Source organism: Oncorhynchus mykiss, chromosome 24, assembly GCF_013265735.2.
Source record: "Oncorhynchus mykiss isolate Arlee chromosome 24, USDA_OmykA_1.1, whole genome shotgun sequence".
NCBI lineage: Eukaryota > Metazoa > Chordata > Actinopteri > Salmoniformes > Salmonidae > Oncorhynchus > Oncorhynchus mykiss.
The window spans coordinates 2,803,171-2,821,074 of NC_048588.1; the positions used below are offsets into that span (position 1 = coordinate 2,803,171).

Genomic DNA, 17,904 nt, shown 5'->3' on the forward strand with positions numbered 1-17,904 from the left:
ATCGTCAATATACCATAGAAGAACTTAGAGTCAGCTTCCGGTCTGAAAGGAGGTGTAACCGTGACGAGATGACTTCGGCTGCTATCGCTCAGCGGAACAATCTGGAGAAATAATTCAAGTGTGTGTTGGAGAACTACAAAAACAGGTATACCAATACGTGCCTAAAATCAACTAAATGAATGACTGCATGTATTGTATTCATACACAATCTTTCGTGTGCATTATCCCAACCACACATGGAGCCCCCCCCCCCCCATTGCTAGCTAACATTAGCTGAATGGCTGGCTGGCTAGCTTGCTAACACGTTAGTGGGCCAGAAGTCATTGCGTTTAGTAGCTAGCAATTTGTGGCAAATTCAGGAAGCTAAAACCTATTTTCTGCAGACATGGTGTTTTAAGTCTCCAAACCAAATGTTGCTTTAATAGTATACCTAGGTAACGTTAACTAACTAGTGTGCTACATTTGTACCTTTAGTGACGAAAACGGTGTTTACCGTGTTGTTTTGGTTGCGCCACGGTGCGCTGCAGGGTCAGGGCTCAAATAAAATTGTAAATGTCGCATACTTCGTAAAGAATAGTTGTAGCATAACAGTAAAATGCTTACTTAGGGCCCTAACCAACAATTTAGAGAAATAATAACAGGAGGGATAAATACACAATGAGTAACGAGAACTTGGCTATTATACACCGGGTACACGTACCGAGTCGATGTGGAAGTGTACGAGGTGATCAAATTGAATGTGTCACATGCGCCGAATACAACAGGTGTAGTAGACCTTACTGAAATGCTTACTTACAAGCCCTTAACCAACAATGCAGTTTTAAAAATAAAAAAAAAAGAAATTAAATTAACTAATTAAAGAGCAGCAGTAAAATAACAATAGCGGGGCTATATACAGGTGGTACCAGTTAGTCGATGTAATTGAGGTAATCAAATCAAATGTATTTATATAGCCCTTCGTACATCAGCTGATATCTCAAAGTGCTGTACAGAAACCCAGCCTAAAACAGCAAGCAATGCAGGTGTAGAAGCACGGTGGCTAGGAAAAACTTCTGACTTATACATAGTTAATACTAGACAGTAACAGCAGTGTAAAGGAGGGTGGTGGGCAATCCAAGTAGTCTGGGTAGCCATTTGATTAGATGTTCAGTAGTCTTATGGCTTGGGTGTAAAAGCAGTTTAGAAGCCTCTTGGACCTAGACTTGGCGCTCCGATACTGCTTGCTGTGTGGTAGCAGAGGGAACAGTCTATGACTAGGGTAGCTGGAGTCTTTGACAATTTTTAGGGCCTTCCTCTGACACCGCCTGGTATAGAGGTCCTGGGTGGCAGGAAGCTTGGCCCCAGTGATGAACTTGGCCGTATATACTGCCCTCTGTAGCACCTTGCAGTCAGATGCCAATCACTTTCCATACCAAGCAGTCATGCGGGCAGTGAAGATGCTCTCAATGGTGCAGCTGTAGAACTTTGTGAGGACCTGTGGGCCCATGCCGAATCTATCCAGCCTGAGGGGGAAAAGGAGTTTTTGTGCCTTCTTCACGACTGTGTTGGTGTGTATGGACCATTGGTCATTCCAATTTTTCTGCAAACCATGACAACCACCATCTCAAATTTGTCTGAAATTGTCTCTGTAGTTTGGAACAAATAAAATTAGCTTTCCTGACACATTATGTTCTAATTTGATCTCTGAGAAATTAAGCTGATTGAACTAGAGGTCGACCGATTATGATTTTTCAACGCCGATACCGATTATTGGAGGACCAAAAAAGCCGATACCGACTAATCGGCCGATTTTTATTTTATTTTTATTTGTAATAATGGCAATTACAACAATACTGGATAAACACTTATTTTAACTTAATATAATACATACATAAAATCAATTTAGCCACAAGTAAATAATGAAACATGTTCAATTTGGTTTAAATAATGCAAAAAACAAAGTGTTGGAGGAGAAAGTAAAAGCGCAATATGTGCCATGTAAGAAAGCTAACGCTTCAGTTCCTTGCTCAGAACATGAGAACATATGAAAGCTGGTGGTTCCTTTTAACATGAGTCTTCAATATTCCCAGGTAAGACGTTTTAGGTTGTAGTTATTATAGGAATTATAGGACTATTTCCCCTTATACCATTTGTATTTCATTAACCTTTGACTATTGGATGTTTTTATAGGCACTTTAGTATTGCCAGTGTAACAGTATAGCTTCCGTCCCTCTCCTCGCTCCTCCCTGGGCTAGAACCAGCAACACAACAACAACAGACACCCTCAAAGCAGCGTTACCCATGCAGAGCAAGGGGAACAACTACTAGAAGGCTCAGAGCGAGTGATGTTTGAAATGCTATTAGTGCGCGCGCTAACCAGCTAGCCATTTCACTTCGGTTACACCAGCCTCATCTCGGGAGTTGATAGGCTTGAAGTCATAAACAGTGACGCACAACCAAGAGCTGCTGGCAAAAGTGCTGTTTGAATGAATGCTTACACCTGCTTCTGCCTACCACCGCTCAGTCAGATACTTAGATACTTGTATGCTCAGTAAGATTATATGCAACGCAGGACACGCTAGATAATATCTAGTAATATCATCAACCATGTGTAGTTAACTAGTGATTATGATAATTTTAATGCTAGCTAGCAACTTACCTTGGCTTACTGCATTCGCGTAACAGGCAGTCTCCTTGTGGAGTGCAACGAGAGAGAGGCAGGCCGTTATTGCGTTGGACTAGTTAACTGTAAGGTTGCTAGATTGGAAACCCCGAGCTGACAAGGTGAAAATCTGTCTTTCTGTCCCTGAACAAGGCAGTTAACCCACCGTTCCTAGGCCGTCATTGAAAATAAGAATGTGTTCTTAACTCACTTGCCTAGTTAAATAAAGGTATGATTATTATTAAATTTTTTTAATTGGCAAATCGGCGCCCAAAAATACAGATTTCCGATTGTTATAAAAACTTGAAATCGGCCCTAATTAATCGGTCGACCTCTAGACCGAACCACCCTCTGGAGAGCCTTTGCGGTTGTGGGCGGTGCAGTTGCTGTACCAGGCGGTGACAGCCCGACAGGATGCTCTTGTGCACCTGTGAAAGTTAGTGGTGGGTTTTAGTGTCAAGGCAATTTTTTTCAGCCTCCTGAGGTTGAAGAGGTGCTGTTGCTGTCTGTGTGCGTGGACCATTTCAGTTTGTCGGTGATATGTGCACAGAGGAACTTAACTTTCCACCTTCTCCACTGCTGTCCCATCAATGTGGATAGGGGGGTGCTCCTTTTGCTTTTTCCTGAAGTCCACAGTTATCTCTTTTGTTTTGCTGACATTGAGGTTATTTGTTGTGTTGTCTGCAATCTTGTTGATTGAGTTGGAGGCGTTCCTGGCCACGCAGTCATGGGTGAACAGGGAGTACAGAAGGGGGCTGAGAACTCACCCTTGTGGGGGTCCCAGTGTTGAGGATCAGCGGAGTGGAGATGTTTCCTACCTTCACCACCTGGGTGCGGCCTGTCAAAGTCCAGGAACCAGTTGCACGGGGTGGGGTCGAGACCCATTGTCTCAAGCTTAATGACGAGTTTGCAGGGTACTATGGTGTTAAATGCTGAGCTGTAGTCAATTAACAGCATTCTTACATGGGTATTCCTCTTGTCCAGATGGGATAGGGCAGTGTGATGGTTACTTCATCGTCTGTGGACCTATTAAGCAAATTGAAGTGGGTCTAGGGTGGCAGGTAGGGTGGAGGTGATATGATCCTTGACTAGTCTCTCAACGCACTTCATGATGACAGAAGTGAGTTCTACGGGGTGATAGTCATTTAGTTCAGTTACCTTAGCTTTCTTGGGAACAGGAACAATGGTGGCCATCTTGAAGCATGTGGGAACAGCAGGCGGGGATAGGGATTGATTATGTCAATAAACACACCAGCCAGCTGGTCTGCCAATGCTCCGAGGACGCGGCTAGGGATGCCGTCTGGGCCGGCAGCCTTGCGAGGGTTAACACGTTTAAATGTTTTACTCACATCGGCCACGGAGAAGGAGAGCCCACAGTCTTTGGTATCAAGCCATGTCGATGGCACTGTATTGTCCTCAAAGTACGCAAAGTTGTTTAATTTGTCTGGAAGTAAGATGTCGATGTCCGCGACAGGGCTGGGTTTCTTTTTGCAATCCGTGATTGTCTGTAGACCCTGCCACGTGCATCTTGTGTTTGAGTTGTTGCGACTCCACGTTGTCTCTATACTGACTTTGCTTGTTTGCCATATTTCCAAACGACTTGCCATGATTAAATGCGGTGGTACATGCTTTCAGTTTAGCATGAATGCTTGCCATCCATCCACGGTTTCTGGTTAGGGAGGGTTTTAATAGTCAGTTACATCTCCTATACACTTATAAACTCGCTCACCGAGTCAGCGTATACGTCAATTTTATTATCTGAGGCTTGCCGGAACATATCCAATTTCACGTGATCGACGCAATCCTGAAGCGTGGAATCGGATTGATCAGACCAGCGTTGGATAGACCTAAGCACGGGCGCATGAAACTGTGGGTTTTGCACAACCAAAGAATTTCTGCACAAACTGTCAGAAACCATCTCAGGGAAGCTCATCTGCGTGCTCGTTGTCCTCATCAGGGTCTTGACTTGACTGCAGTTTGGCGTCGTAACCGACTTAAGGGGGAAAATGCTAACCTTCGATGGCCACTTGCATGCTGAAGAAGTGTGTTCTTCACAGCTGATTCCTGGTTTCAACTGTACCCGGCAGACTGCGTGGGTGAGCGTTGTGAACAGTGCCCACATGGTCTGGTTATGTCATGGGCAGACATAAGCTAGGGACAAGAATGCAATTCTGTTCCTATCTATGTAAGTTTCAATGCACAGAGATATCGTGACGAGATCCTGAGGCCCATTGTCGTGCTATTAATCTGCCGACATCACCTCATGTTTCTGTATGATCGTGCACGGCCTCATGTCGCAAGAATCTGTTCATAATTCCTGGAAGTTGAGCATGTCTGTTCCATGGCCTGCATACTCACCAGACATGTCAATTATTGAGAATGTTTGGAATGCTCTTAATCGAAAGCGCTACTGCATGTTCATTTTCCCGCCAATATCCAGCAACTTCGCACAGCCATTGAAGAGGAGTGGGACAACATTCCAGAGGCCACAATCAACAGCCTGATCAACTCGTTGCGAAGGAGATGCGTCACCCTGAATGAGACAAATGGTGGTCACACCAGATGCTGATCGGTTTTCTGATCCACACCCATACCTTTTTTTTTAAAGGTATCTGTGACCAACAGATGTATCTCTATTCCCAGTCATGTGAAATCCATAGATTAGGGCCTAATTTATTTATTTAAATGGACTGATTTCCTTATATAAACTTTAACTCTAAAGTCTTTATTGCTGCGTCTTCTATTTTTATTCTGTGTAATATGGTATTGGTCCTGTCTCCTCACAGTCACCGTGCCCCGCCGCGCCCCCACCCCCAGCGGAGCCGTCATGTGGCAGGAGGCCCGCAAACATGAGCGCAAGCTGCGCGGCATGATGGTGGACTACAAACGCCGCGGCGAGCGCCGGCGAGAGTACTACGAGAAGATCGTAAGTCGCCCAGGCGCACTTTTTTTTTTGTTGCTTTTCTTGTGCATAGCTCATTACACAAATCATCCAGATCTATACAACTTCATACAATCTGGTGTTTCGTGCTGGGCTGGAACTAAAAGCCTTCACACCGTGTAGCTCTCCAGGACCAGAGTTGGTGTTTTTTGTTTTTTTTACTGAATGAGGATTCACCTGCTCTGGTCTCCTCCCCCTGTCCTTTCTTTCACCCTTCTCTCCTCTACAGAAAAAGGACCCGGCTCAGTTCCTTCAGGTTCACGGCCGGGCCTATAAGATCCATCTGGACTCGGCCGTGGCGCTCGCCGCAGAAAGCCCCGTCAACATGTGAGGAGAGAAACGCGCATGAGTACAACACACACAAGACATGCATGTGCATACATGCCACCATGTCTTACTCTTGATATAATACTGTCACACAAATACTCTTTCTGCACATCACACGCTCGCACCACCTGAGACCACTAATCAGGATGTTATGTTCTCTTGTTGTTGCAGGATGCCCTGGCAGGGAGACGCCAACAACATGATTGACAGGTTTGACGTGAGGGCACACCTGGACTTCATACTTACCTACACCCCTCCGCTCCTCAACACAGCGTAAGTGTGTGTCTGAGGTCTCTCCTTCAGACTTCCTACCTTATTACGCCACTCTAGTAAGATGTCCTCACTGAAATTGATTATAATCATACACACACACACAGGTTGATTTGTTGCGGTTATTTAATGAAATGTGATATGAAAGGTCAAATGTGTTACGTGGGACCACCACCGTTTTTCGTCAAACATATTGAAGTGTTGCGTTTGGGTTGCAGCACACCAGAACAGGAGTCGGAGGAGAGGAAGTGCAACTATGAGCGTTACAGAGGCCTAGTGCAGAACGACTTTGCCAGCAGTGAGTATCCGCCGGTGTTGGTAATGCCATGTCTCTTGTGCCTCCCTCCCAGTGGGTATATTGTGTTTCTCAGTGTTCTCTAACCTCCCGATGTCCCTCTGCAGTCTCCGAGGAGCAGTGTTTGTACCAGATCCAAATGGACGAGCTCTATGGTGGCCTGCAGAGGCCAAATGAGGACGAGAAGAAAAAGTTAGTCCTATCCCATCTTTTCACTATCTCCACATTCTCTATTTATGGCTTATATAAGTATACTTGTATTTAGATTATTTGTATTGATTATGAATAAGCCCCTACCTTTTTTCATTTAGGCTTGCCAAGGAGAAGGCCACAATTGGCTACACGTACGAGGACAGTACTGTTACGAAGCCCGGGGAGGAAGAAGAGAAAGGGGAGGAGGATGACTCTGACAACAGCGAATCAGAGGAGGACGAGGGTATTCCAGACATTGGTGAGTTCCCGTATTTTCTCACCCACATACTGTAAGTATGAGTGGTTGGGTTGAGTGGACATTGGGCTTGTTTGACATTGCAGCCGACTGACTGATCTAGAAATGACGTTGCGTCAAAAATAAAATAAAATATTATTTGTAGATCAGTCGGTCACAATTTACCCAGAATGCATCATGTTAACTGCAATTTTGAACAAGCCCAGAAAATGGTAATGTATGTGGAATGCGAGTATGCATTATTCTCTTATACCATTTTGTTGTGTGTGTTTCAGACGTGGAGGTGGACGTTGACGAGCTCAACACGGAGCAGGAGTTGGATCTGAACAAGATGGCCACTCCATATGGAATGGCAGAGGGAGATTTTGTCAGGTCAGTACCTGCTCCCATTATAGGCTATGCGTTTCGCTACAATTGTAATTGTCGACGTTACATTATCGCCGCAAATGCCTGTCATAATTAATTTTTTATTTTTATGTTGCTTACGTTGCTTCATGTTGCATTTTAGTTTTTTTTGTGCATTTTATGCTTCTAGTAAATGACCAGTTCCTTTCATAGCGTATTTTAACAAAGGTTAAAGAGTAGAAAGTCTGCTGTTATATACACTGTGTTAACTGGCTGACTGTTTGACAGGATGCTGAGGAAAGACAAGGATGAGCTGGAGGCCATTAAACATGCCAAAGCTCTGGAGGCAGAGAAGGCCATGTACTCGGTAAGAAAGAATTGGTGTTTGTGTGTTCCCGGTGTGTTGCTGTTATGTCGATGATTGTTGGTAGGCCTTTTCGCTGATGATGTCACTGACTGACTGTGTGTGTGACCCTCAGGGCCGTCGCTCTCGCAGACAGAGGAGGGAGTTCAGAGAGAAGAGACTGAAGGGCAGACAGATCAGCCCACCCAGGTAAACAGAATTTTATACCAGGGTTGGGGTCAATTCAGGAAGTACACAGAAATTCCAATTATTTTCATTGCTTTTGTCGTTTGAATTTAGTTTCTGAATTTACTTGGTATGGAATTGACCCCAACCCTTATTTTTATACGATATGGGGTAACTCACCTCATCCACGACCAATGTGTAGCGCACACATGGTACGAGACACACTGTCACACCTCTTTTAAACCCTTTCTCTGTTTATGATCTCCAGCTATGCCAGGAGAGACAGCCCAACCTACGATCCCTACAAACGGTGAGCGGGAGGCCAACCATTTAACTTTCTGTTTAAGTTTTTCACTTTAAAAGTCCATCTAATAGTATGTTTTGACTAGGAAAGTAATGGCACTGTCATCCTTTTGGTCAGTGCTACCAACTCATGATGAACTGCTTGCTAGTGAGGTTTGAGGTCACCCTTTTAATCAGTAGAGAGAACACTGATGATTCTCCCTTCCCTGGGAGCGCGATAGGTAGCTTAGTGGTTAGAGCTAGTTCGAATCCCCGAGGTGTCTAGATAGGGAGCATCTGCCCTAGCACATGATGCCGAAATGCATTATACTGTGACATTTTCTGTATTTTGAAAGTTCTATATCTTGAAAACGTGATTGCTGGCATGCAAGCCATTTTGGGACTGTATCAACAGTTGACTAGTGAAACAAATACCAAAACAGTTTTTGAGTGGAATTTTCCTTTACCCCGTAATTAGTCCAACGTCGCTGTCAATAATGGCTGATCCCTGGCCTTGAGCCCACTCTCTGAGGGTGGGTTCAAGTTCACACCACACACTTGTACAGGTTACACGCTTGTACATGTGTGAAACAGGACAAATATAAGCAGCCCTATTTTAAAAATATTTTTTTTGACCTCCTTCCTCTCTCCCTCAGGCCCCAGTCAGAGTCCAGTTCGGAGTCGCGCTCCCGCTCCCGTTCCCCGGGCCCAGAGAAGATCACCTTCATCACCAGCTTCGGAGGCAGTGACGAGGAGGCTGCCGCTGCAACTCAAGCTCCACCCCCTGTCCACACCCCCGCCAACTCGCTGCACCAGCCCGCAGGTCATAGCAGGGGCTCCCGGTCGGTAGCTTTCCCCTTCTGCTTTCCATTGGTTGTTTACTCCTGTCAGTCATGTTGCTGTCCTTTGACTACAGCTGTAAAGATTTGGGCTTTAGAGATTTGGTAGGTGAAGTGGAGCTCAGATTTAGGTTAGTAAGTTTGACCTGAACAGTTTACAGTCCTAGTAGTGACCTTTTTAGAGATGCGTGTTAGTTTGTACATCCCAAACAGCAGATTCTACATGTTGTTATTCATGATAAATCAATTAGATTGTGTACTTCACATTAAAAGCTGCCCTAGACAACTTAGTACCACTTTTAAATGCACCAGGAGGTAAGGGAAAACGTATATAGCATGTACGCCATGTGTCAATATTCAGTATGGTTCACAAAGTAGCAGAAATGCTTAAGTCCTGAGCTCTGGTCTACCTGTGTGGTTACATGATTTTACAAAAAAATTGCAGCACTATCAGTCCAATGTAGATCAAAACCTGAAATAAAAATGAGTTCAAGCGGACATTTAGGATTAGAGCAGCCTGTGGGTCGTTGCTAATACCTCAGTGTTGTCTCTCTGTTCAGCAGACGCCGCTCTTCCTCCAGCCCTTCCTCCTCTTCCACCCACTCTTCCACTCATCGCTCCTCCTCTCGTTCCTCCTCTCACTCACGCCGCGACAGACACCGTGGAGGAGGGAGGGACAGACGACATTCCCGGTCGAGGCGGCGCTCCGACTCGCGGTCCCGGGGTAGAGGAGCCAACGGAGGAGGAAGAGTGGGGTCACGGAGGAGATGCGACCGGACACAGTCCCGCTCCAATGACCGAGATGGAGACCGGGAGAGGGACAGGGAGCGAGACAGGGACGTGGGACGTCGCTTCCTGGCACGCAGGCACACACGGTAAGGCAGCCTAGACAACCATATTTATTTATATTTTTTGGACCCCTTTTTGGACCCCCCAATTTTGTGATATCCAATTGGTAGTTACAGTTTTGTCCCATCGCTGCAACTTCTGTACGGGGGTCTCCCGGTCACGGCCGGCTGCGACACAGCCTGGGATCGAACCCGGGTTTTGTAGTGACGCCTCTAGCGCTTCGATGCAGTGCTTTAGACAGCTGCGCCTCTTGGGAGGCCCCTCCATATGACTTTTTTAACCTAAGTAAATCCTGAACGTAATGTATTTTTAAAAATCCTACCACTTACATGAACCGGTGAGCTCTTCGACGTTGTGCCGATCACATCTGTCTGCTCGACTTCCAGGTCCCGCTCAAACTCTCGACAGGGGGACCGTGCAAGGCGGGGGGGTGGGGGGCGGACTTTGGGAGGCCATCAGAGGGGGGTCAGCAGCAGCAGTCCTAGCCCCTCCCAATCCCCCCAGCCCAGCTGCACCCCTTCCCCCTCACACAGAGGAGGCCCGCCCTCTGCCACTGCACTCTGTGACAAGCTGAGAAAGTGAGTCCACTGACACCTACATGCATAAACACACTAGAGATCTTAAACGGGTTCAAAAAAGTTGGACCCGTTCCGAAATAGACCTGGTGCTTTCCCGCCCAGACCCGATATGCATAAATACAATTTTTAAACCTGTTCTAAAAGTACACAAGAACAACTAGACCCGTTCCGATCCAGACAAAAAGTCAATTTTAAGCTACTTTATTAACCGGCGCTGATAAGCAAGGGGGAGAGAGGGGGGCCGTGCTGTGCGTGCACTCCCGAGTGTGTGAGCGAGTGACACGGAGGAGGGCGTGAAAGATGAGACCGCAACCAACCAAGCCAAAGCAAGGATGGAGGGAGGGAATGCAACCAGCCAAGCCGACTCGTGTTATAGTAGATAGCTGCCATAGCTAGGTTATTCATCATTCAATATGATTACAAATCAAATGTTATTTGTCAAATGCTTTGTAAACCAACAGGTGTAGCCTAACAGTGAAATGCCTAACTTTACCTTCCATTGACTAGATATCTATAACTTTTGCCACACATGGAGCCTCTGACTGTAGCCTATTGCCGCTTTGACTTATAATTGGCCAACAAGCTACATGTGCCATTCTCGTGAAAAGCAAGAGCAGCGGCATAAATGATTACATTTCTCTCTCTACTGCAGCAGTCGCTGTTTGGATCTGTACGCATCATGTGTAAACTCAGTTAAAATGACAGTTACCCGAGACCTGTGACAATCAGATCTGACCCAGACCCTGTGATATTTAGAATTCTGGGTACCGGATTGGGTCTGATCCGCGAAGACCTCTAAAGCACACACACTAATACTCACATACAGTGCCTTGCGAAAGTATTCGGCCCCCTGGAACTTTGCGACCTTTTGCCACATTTCAGGCTTCAAACATAAAGATATAAAACTGTATTTTTTTGTGAAGAATCAACAACAAGTGGGACACAATCATGAAGTGGAACGACATTTATTGGATATTTCAAACTTTTTTAACAAATCAAAAACTGAAAAATTGGGCGTGCAAAATTATTCAGCCCCCTTAAGTTAATACTTTGTAGCGCCACCTTTTGCTGCGATTACAGCTGTAAGTCGCTTGGGGTATGTCTATCAGTTTTGCACATCGAGAGACTGAAATGTTTTCCCATTCCTCCTTGCAAAACAGCTCGAGCTCAGTGAGGTTGGATGGAGAGCATTTGTGAACAGCAGTTTTCAGTTCTTTCCACAGATTCTCGATTGGATTCAGGTCTGGACTTTGACTTGGCCATTCTAACACCTGGATATGTTTATTTTTGAACCATTCCATTGTAGATTTTGCTTTATGTTTTGGATCATTGTCTTGTTGGAAGACAAATCTCCGTCCCAGTCTCAGGTCTTTTGCAGACTCCATCAGCTGTTCTTCCAGAATGGTCCTGTATTTGGCTCCATCCATCTTCCCATCAATTTTAACCATCTTCCCTGTCCCTGCTGAAGAAAAGCAGGCCCAAACCATGATGCTGCCACCACCATGTTTGACAGTGGGGATGGTGTGTTCAGCTGTGTTGCCTTTACGCCAAACATAACGTTTTGCATTGTTGCCAAAAAAGTTCAATTTTGGTTTCATCTGACCAGAGCACCTTCTTCCACATGTTTGGTGTGTCTCCCAGGTGGCTTGTGGCAAACTTTAAACAACACTTTTTATGGATATCTTTAAGAAATGGCTTTCTTCTTGCCACTCTTCCATAAAGGCCAGACTTGTGCAATATACGACTGATTGTTGTCCTATGGACAGAGTCTCCCACCTCAGCTGTAGATCTCTGCAGTTCATCCAGAGTGATCATGGGCCTCTTGGCTGCATCTCTGATCAGTCTTCTCCTTGTATGAGCTGAAAGTTTAGAGGGACGGCCAGGTCTTGGTAGATTTGCAGTGGTCTGATACTCCTTCCATTTCAATATTATCGCTTGCACAGTGCTCCTTGGGATGTTTAAAGCTTGGGAAATCTTTTTGTATCCAAATCCGGCTTTTAACTTCTTCACAACAGTATCTCGGACCTGCCTGGTGTGTTCCTTGTTCTTCATGATGCTCTCTGCGCTTTTAACGGACCTCTGAGACTATCACAGTGCAGGTGCATTTATACGGAGACTTGATTACACACAGGTGGATTGTATTTATCATCATTAGTCATTTAGGTCAACATTGGATCATTCAGAGATCCTCACTGAACTTCTGGAGAGAGTTTGCTGCACTGAAAGTAAAGGGGCTGAATAATTTTGCACGCCCAATTTTTCAGTTTTTGATTTGTTAAAGTTTGAAATATCCAATAAATGTCGTTCCACTTCATGATTGTGTCCCACTTGTTGATTCTTCACAAAAAAATACAGTTTTATATCTTTATGTTTGAAGCCTGAAATGTGGCAAAAGGTCGCAAAGTTCAAGGGGGCCGAATACTTTCGCAAGGCACTGTATGTATATATACACCCAGCCTCCCCCTCACATGCCGTTTAAAACAAACAGCAGCAAGAAGTAGCTAATATTTGCCCTAGTCTGTCCCATGGAGGAGCTCTCTAATGGGAAATGGTGACCATTTCAGCCCTACTTTTCTTCCTCTTTCTCTCCCTCCAGGCCTGATACTCCGGGTGGTAAAGAGACGGGAGCTGCCAAAGTCAGTAAGAATTTGATCTAGCTGGGTTTGTTGCAAAAGTCTACGCCTCCCTCACCCCTGACAGGCTGAGCTGGCTATCCATCAGGCCGGGGACCCCCCCCAAAGGCCATTGTGCACACAGAGAATGGAAATCATATGAAATGTCTTTTGACTGCCCCTCTCTGTGGAGCTCCCATATTTTAAATGGTGTCCTTACCTCCCCCCTGAATGTAGTGTAGAGTTAAACCGTTCTCTACTCAGTGTAGAGTGTGGTTACAGGGTTAGCCTGCCTCCAAAGGGCACAACCTACATTGCAGAGTGTTGTGACAGACTTTTCCCGGACCCTTCTTTCTCCGTAACCCTGAATGGACTGGTGTTCCCAGCACCCTTTCTGTCACTTATGTATCTGTCTGTATTATGGATATTCTGCGGCACCTGCTGAGCTATGCAGAGTGGTGCAGGTCAGACCAGAGAGTGGAGTGTGTCCCTCAATCTCAATGCTGAGATGTTTCACTCTACATATAGACAACACATTTTTAAAGCTCGTGCTCTCCGACTGAGGGGAAAGCACTGATATGTCATTGTCAGAAGCTCTTAAATGGCTTCCTTGTCTCCTTTCCTTGTCTCCTCTCTCTCCCCTCACCATTGATCTTAAGCGACTGGGCCAGTAAAAGCGCAGGCGTAGTAAAGGAAGCCATAGAATAGGGGGGAGAGTAGTCTGGGTGCGTTCCAATAGTCTTAAGAGGCTTCCTCTCCTCGTCTCCATTCTGCCATCTGCGCTGACGGTAAAGAACTAGACCGGTGAAGGTGGTGCACTGGCAGGCATACTCTATATTCTTCTCTGTTACGTTTCAGATCAGCTAAAGTGAAGGACACTCAGGAGAGGAGGCCATTTTAGGCTGTTAAGCACGTCCCTGCAATGTAGTGAGGTCGGAGCTCTCAGGTGTATGCAGCTGTTGTGGACAGCAGAGCGGTGAGAGGGGGGGGGCTGGGCTTGTCTGAGCAGGCAGGAGAAATACACCACCGCGCCTCTCCACCCAGGACTTAACAGCACACACTGTTACCTGCTGCCTTCCCCTTAGAGACACGCCACTAGACATGGCTAGTAACCGCTCCAGTACAGGGGATTCACCGGGGTAAAGGGATGTCTCGTAGTTGCTGTGTAGAAGGAGAGTGATAGAGGGAAGGGTCATTAAACTCAGTAGGTTGCCATTTTAGCCTGTTGTGTATGTGTGCGCTTGTTTATCCTCAAGCTGAATTCCTACCTGGCCAGGGAGTGTCAGCAGGGAATGTACAGCGGAGGGGAGGGCTGCTGGCGCTACTTGTGCCTGACTGTTCTTTCCCTGTTCGACTCTCTTACCCTTAGCTGTCCTCACAACATTCACACATATGTACAAATGCATAAGACACATATACTTAAAGAGTCCAGTTCCATGTAATGTGATCCTGTCCTGCTACAGTGTACAACAGCTGCGGGCAACGGGCACGGGGTTTGCCTCTCCTCCCCTCACGTAGCCGGCTCTTCCAGTCCAGCAGAGAACAGGACATGACAAACGGCTTACGTGATTTACGGCCGTATAACCCCCATATGACTAACCGTGGCCTTACCAGCTACTATATGAGGCAGTGGTGGTCCAAAACGTGCCCATCCCCGTAGTTCCACACACACCCTGTGCTCCTGCCCTGCGAGTGTGTGTGCTGATGCCTGCGTGTCTCTTACAGCCCAGGATGACCCCGCAGGAGAAGCTGAAGATACGCATGCAGAAGGCCCTCAACAGGCAGTGTGAGTAGACAGACTGGACTCTGTTTGGTCAGTCTCAGTTACAACTAGTTGATACTGTGTTTGTATATAAATATTCATCCTACCTCTGCTCTTCTGTTTCTCCCACAGCCAAGGCGGATAAGAAAGCAGCCCAAGCGAAAGTCACTCAGCAGGAAAATAAGCGAGCGGTGCGTGTGGATTCGTGTTTGTGATCTGCTAGCCAGCTCCCCCCCCCCCCCCATTATAGCATATTGTGTGATGTTTCCTCTAGAAACAGACAGTGTCCCCCTAAGACAGTCCTTTGATACATGTTGTAATCTGCCATTGGCCCTCATGGCTGTGTATACTTTACAGGAGCGCGAGGGAGAGCTCAGAGCCATGGCACGCAAGATCCGCATGAAGTAAGACTGTGTGATTGTGTGTGTGTGAGATGCAGCATTGTGGTGCCGTATGACTCTGGTTAAACGGTGGTGTGTGTGTGTTCCAGGGAGCGTGAGCGTCGGGAGAAAGAGAGGGACGAGTGGGAGAGACAGTACGGACGACAAAGCCACTCGCCCTCCCCATCTAAATATGGTGAGTCACCCCTTAACTGTCATCGTTGTTAAATCCTTGACGGGATGTGTTCAATTGCACACTTTTTGAAATGGCCGTGCAATTGGGATGCAGCTCATAAGCCTCTAACAGTAGCTCAGTACTAGTTGTGGCTCAGTATTAGTTGTCAAATCAAATTGTATTTGTCACATGTGCCGAACACAAAAGGTGTAGACTTCACCGTGAATTGCTTACTTACGAGCCCTCTCCCAACAATGCAGAGTTAAAAGTAAGAATTTGCAAATTATACACTTTTTTTCTTTTTTGTTTTGTCAATGTGTGTGACATTGGCTCAGTACTAGTTCTGAGTGTTGTCAGTTAACTTTCTGGCACACTGTTGTGTTGGTCATTCTTTCATCAGGTGTGTCTGTCCTCTTGTCTGTCCCTCAGGTCGTGACCACAGCTCATCCAGAAGGTATGTGAGCCACCACAAGAATCTCCACTGTTGAGGAAGGATGTTGACTCTCGCGCACGTTATCTCAGTAGCGCATCATACTCTCCCTCTGCGATCTGTCGCAACTCTTTCTCGACACTGTAATGGGGGAAGTAATGATCACTGAAGTCCATATTCAGTTTAGAGTGATTAACACAATGTTGAGCATATTTCTGTAATGCTCAAGATTTCCAGTGTTCTATTTGTGACACACGACAGACACACACTCTCACACTCTTTGTTCCTTTCTCCCCCCCCCCCCCCCTCACACACTCGTATTCAAATGTGTTCTCTCCCGCTCACACGCACCCACATTGGGACAAAGAGTTTGAATCAAAAGCCTGCATACTCTCACAGAGGGCTGTCAGTACTGATGTTAGGCTCTCTCGTCCCTGGTCCTCCCTGGGGAGTTGTGGGGCCGGCTGTGGTATTGGGTAGTGGGGGGGACACACTGAACCTGGAGTCTCGGTACATCAGAAACAGATGAGGCTTAACACTGTCAGTCTCAATACGCTACAGCAGTTCTGCACTTAGATCATCCATGTGTATGCGACAGACCAATGGTAGCTTAGTCAAATATGATACAAGCTAGCAAGTACCAGCAAATACTGGAGAGTAACTGTTTACACCAGGAAGTATCCCAATATTTTAAAGAAAGTAATGTCTTGTGTAATAATTGGCTAGTCATGTCCAGTTTGACATATAGCATTATAAGTGAGGGTAGTGAATATACTGTGGGGGTCCAAATATAGCACTGTGTTACCTGAGACTCAAACACACTCTTTTCTCGGGTTTCCAGGAGGTCCCGTTCCCGGTCGAGGAGTCCATATTACCGATACTAAACATACCGCTTGGACCCACTAACCCCCACAACCCTCCTCATCCCCTCTTCTGCCTACTGTTCCAGTGAAGAGATTTGAGAAAAGGAGAGAAGTGAGGGACAATGTGCTGAATGGTAGAGAGACTGAATGGGGGTGAGGTAGAGATGGATGGGGGAGAGGAAAATGGAAGAGCTGAATTGGAGGCCGGAGATTGAGATTTGGTAGTTATTGCATCTGGCCACATTTTAGTGTCAGTAATTCTGCATACATATTTATCTCCTTTTATGATGGTCTTGCTTTTTCTCCATCTCTGGGTGCTCTTTCTATCTTTCCCTGTGCCCCCGTCCCCTCAATCTCTCTCTGAGAAGAGTATGTTGGCATCACTGAATAGGATGTAAAAGAAATCGGATTTAAATTTGTACCTTCATCTATGTACATAGTTTTCTGCAATTACAAGTGAGTGAACATTGATGAAATCCCGAGGCAGTGTATAGCTCCATGTGAATATGAAAAATAATTGGTCGCTAATGATTTTAATCTTTTTGTATGGCATGCCCCCAACCACTCACCCAGTGAATTGAGACTTGATTGTACTCTTCTGAGTAACAGATTGTTTTAATCCAAATATATGATCAGTTATCAAACTGAGAAATCCAAATAAAATGCACAAAAGTATCTGTCGTCAATCTATTGGTTTTGTGTCTTTACTTGAATGTTCTCATCTCTCATACATGCATTATAAATGTCCCCAAGTCTTAACTGCAATACTTCACTAGTGAGGCTTTGAGTCAAGAAGCAAAGTGTCTTGTCCAACACTTGATTAAAGTTGTTTGGAGTTATATAAAAGTCAGGGACCAATTTAACAAGTAGTTTGGTTATTGTAGCTAAGATGCATTTACAATTATACATTATAATGCATTTTGTCGAAATGATTGCGCTTTAGCGTACTGGTAAGATCAACTCACTAAGTGATGAGTGTGAAGGGAAGGTGTCAGCATTTATAGTCTACTACCCTACTTGTAAGGCGCAGTTCTCGTTAAGCAGGCCACGTATAGCCACCGGGTGGCGCCAAACACCTTATTTCGTGTAATAGCCTACCTTTTACGCACATTATTCAGCATGTGTTACATTGTTACATCTAACCATTTACAATGTTTCACAACATACTTTATAGCTAGCTATATTGTCTCCTAATCCGTCTGAATAATTTCCCAACCAAGATAGGCTAGCGCCTAGGCTGCTTAGTTTGGCTTTGTAAAAGTTTACGGTCAGGCCTATGGTTTTTAACCCCACCCGCCACTGTATTTTATGTGCTGTCTGGTGAGTAACAAAAGGAGA

The 17,904-nt window shown here is 45.7% G+C and overlaps 1 protein-coding gene across 10 annotated transcripts; it reads left to right on the forward strand.

Annotated features, from left to right (window-relative positions):
- Positions 1–17,252, forward strand: LOC110503556 (CLK4-associating serine/arginine rich protein). Of its 10 annotated transcripts, none has more exons than XR_005039317.1 (22): positions 18–145; positions 5,082–5,249; positions 5,428–5,567; positions 5,812–5,909; positions 6,081–6,182; positions 6,398–6,477; positions 6,582–6,666; positions 6,786–6,925; positions 7,198–7,294; positions 7,556–7,634; positions 7,747–7,820; positions 8,065–8,106; positions 8,735–8,920; positions 9,478–9,792; positions 10,153–10,344; positions 12,941–12,984; positions 14,682–14,742; positions 14,851–14,909; positions 15,076–15,122; positions 15,209–15,294; positions 15,703–15,727; positions 16,545–17,252. XR_005039317.1 is itself a non-coding variant. In XM_036961254.1 (22 exons), the coding sequence occupies exons 2-22, from the start codon at positions 5,204–5,206 to the stop codon at positions 16,607–16,609; spliced, it is 2,088 nt and encodes a 695-aa protein (XP_036817149.1). In that variant the 5' UTR covers positions 19–145; positions 5,082–5,203; the 3' UTR covers positions 16,610–17,252. The 10 variants fall into 10 exon arrangements, 5 of the variants coding, with proteins under 5 accessions (XP_036817153.1, XP_036817149.1, XP_036817150.1 ...); XM_036961254.1 differs by having other exon boundaries at positions 19–145; positions 12,941–12,980; positions 15,674–15,727; XM_036961255.1 differs by having other exon boundaries at positions 20–145; positions 9,481–9,792; positions 12,941–12,980; positions 15,674–15,727.
- The last annotated feature ends 652 nt before the right edge of the window (positions 17,253–17,904 follow it).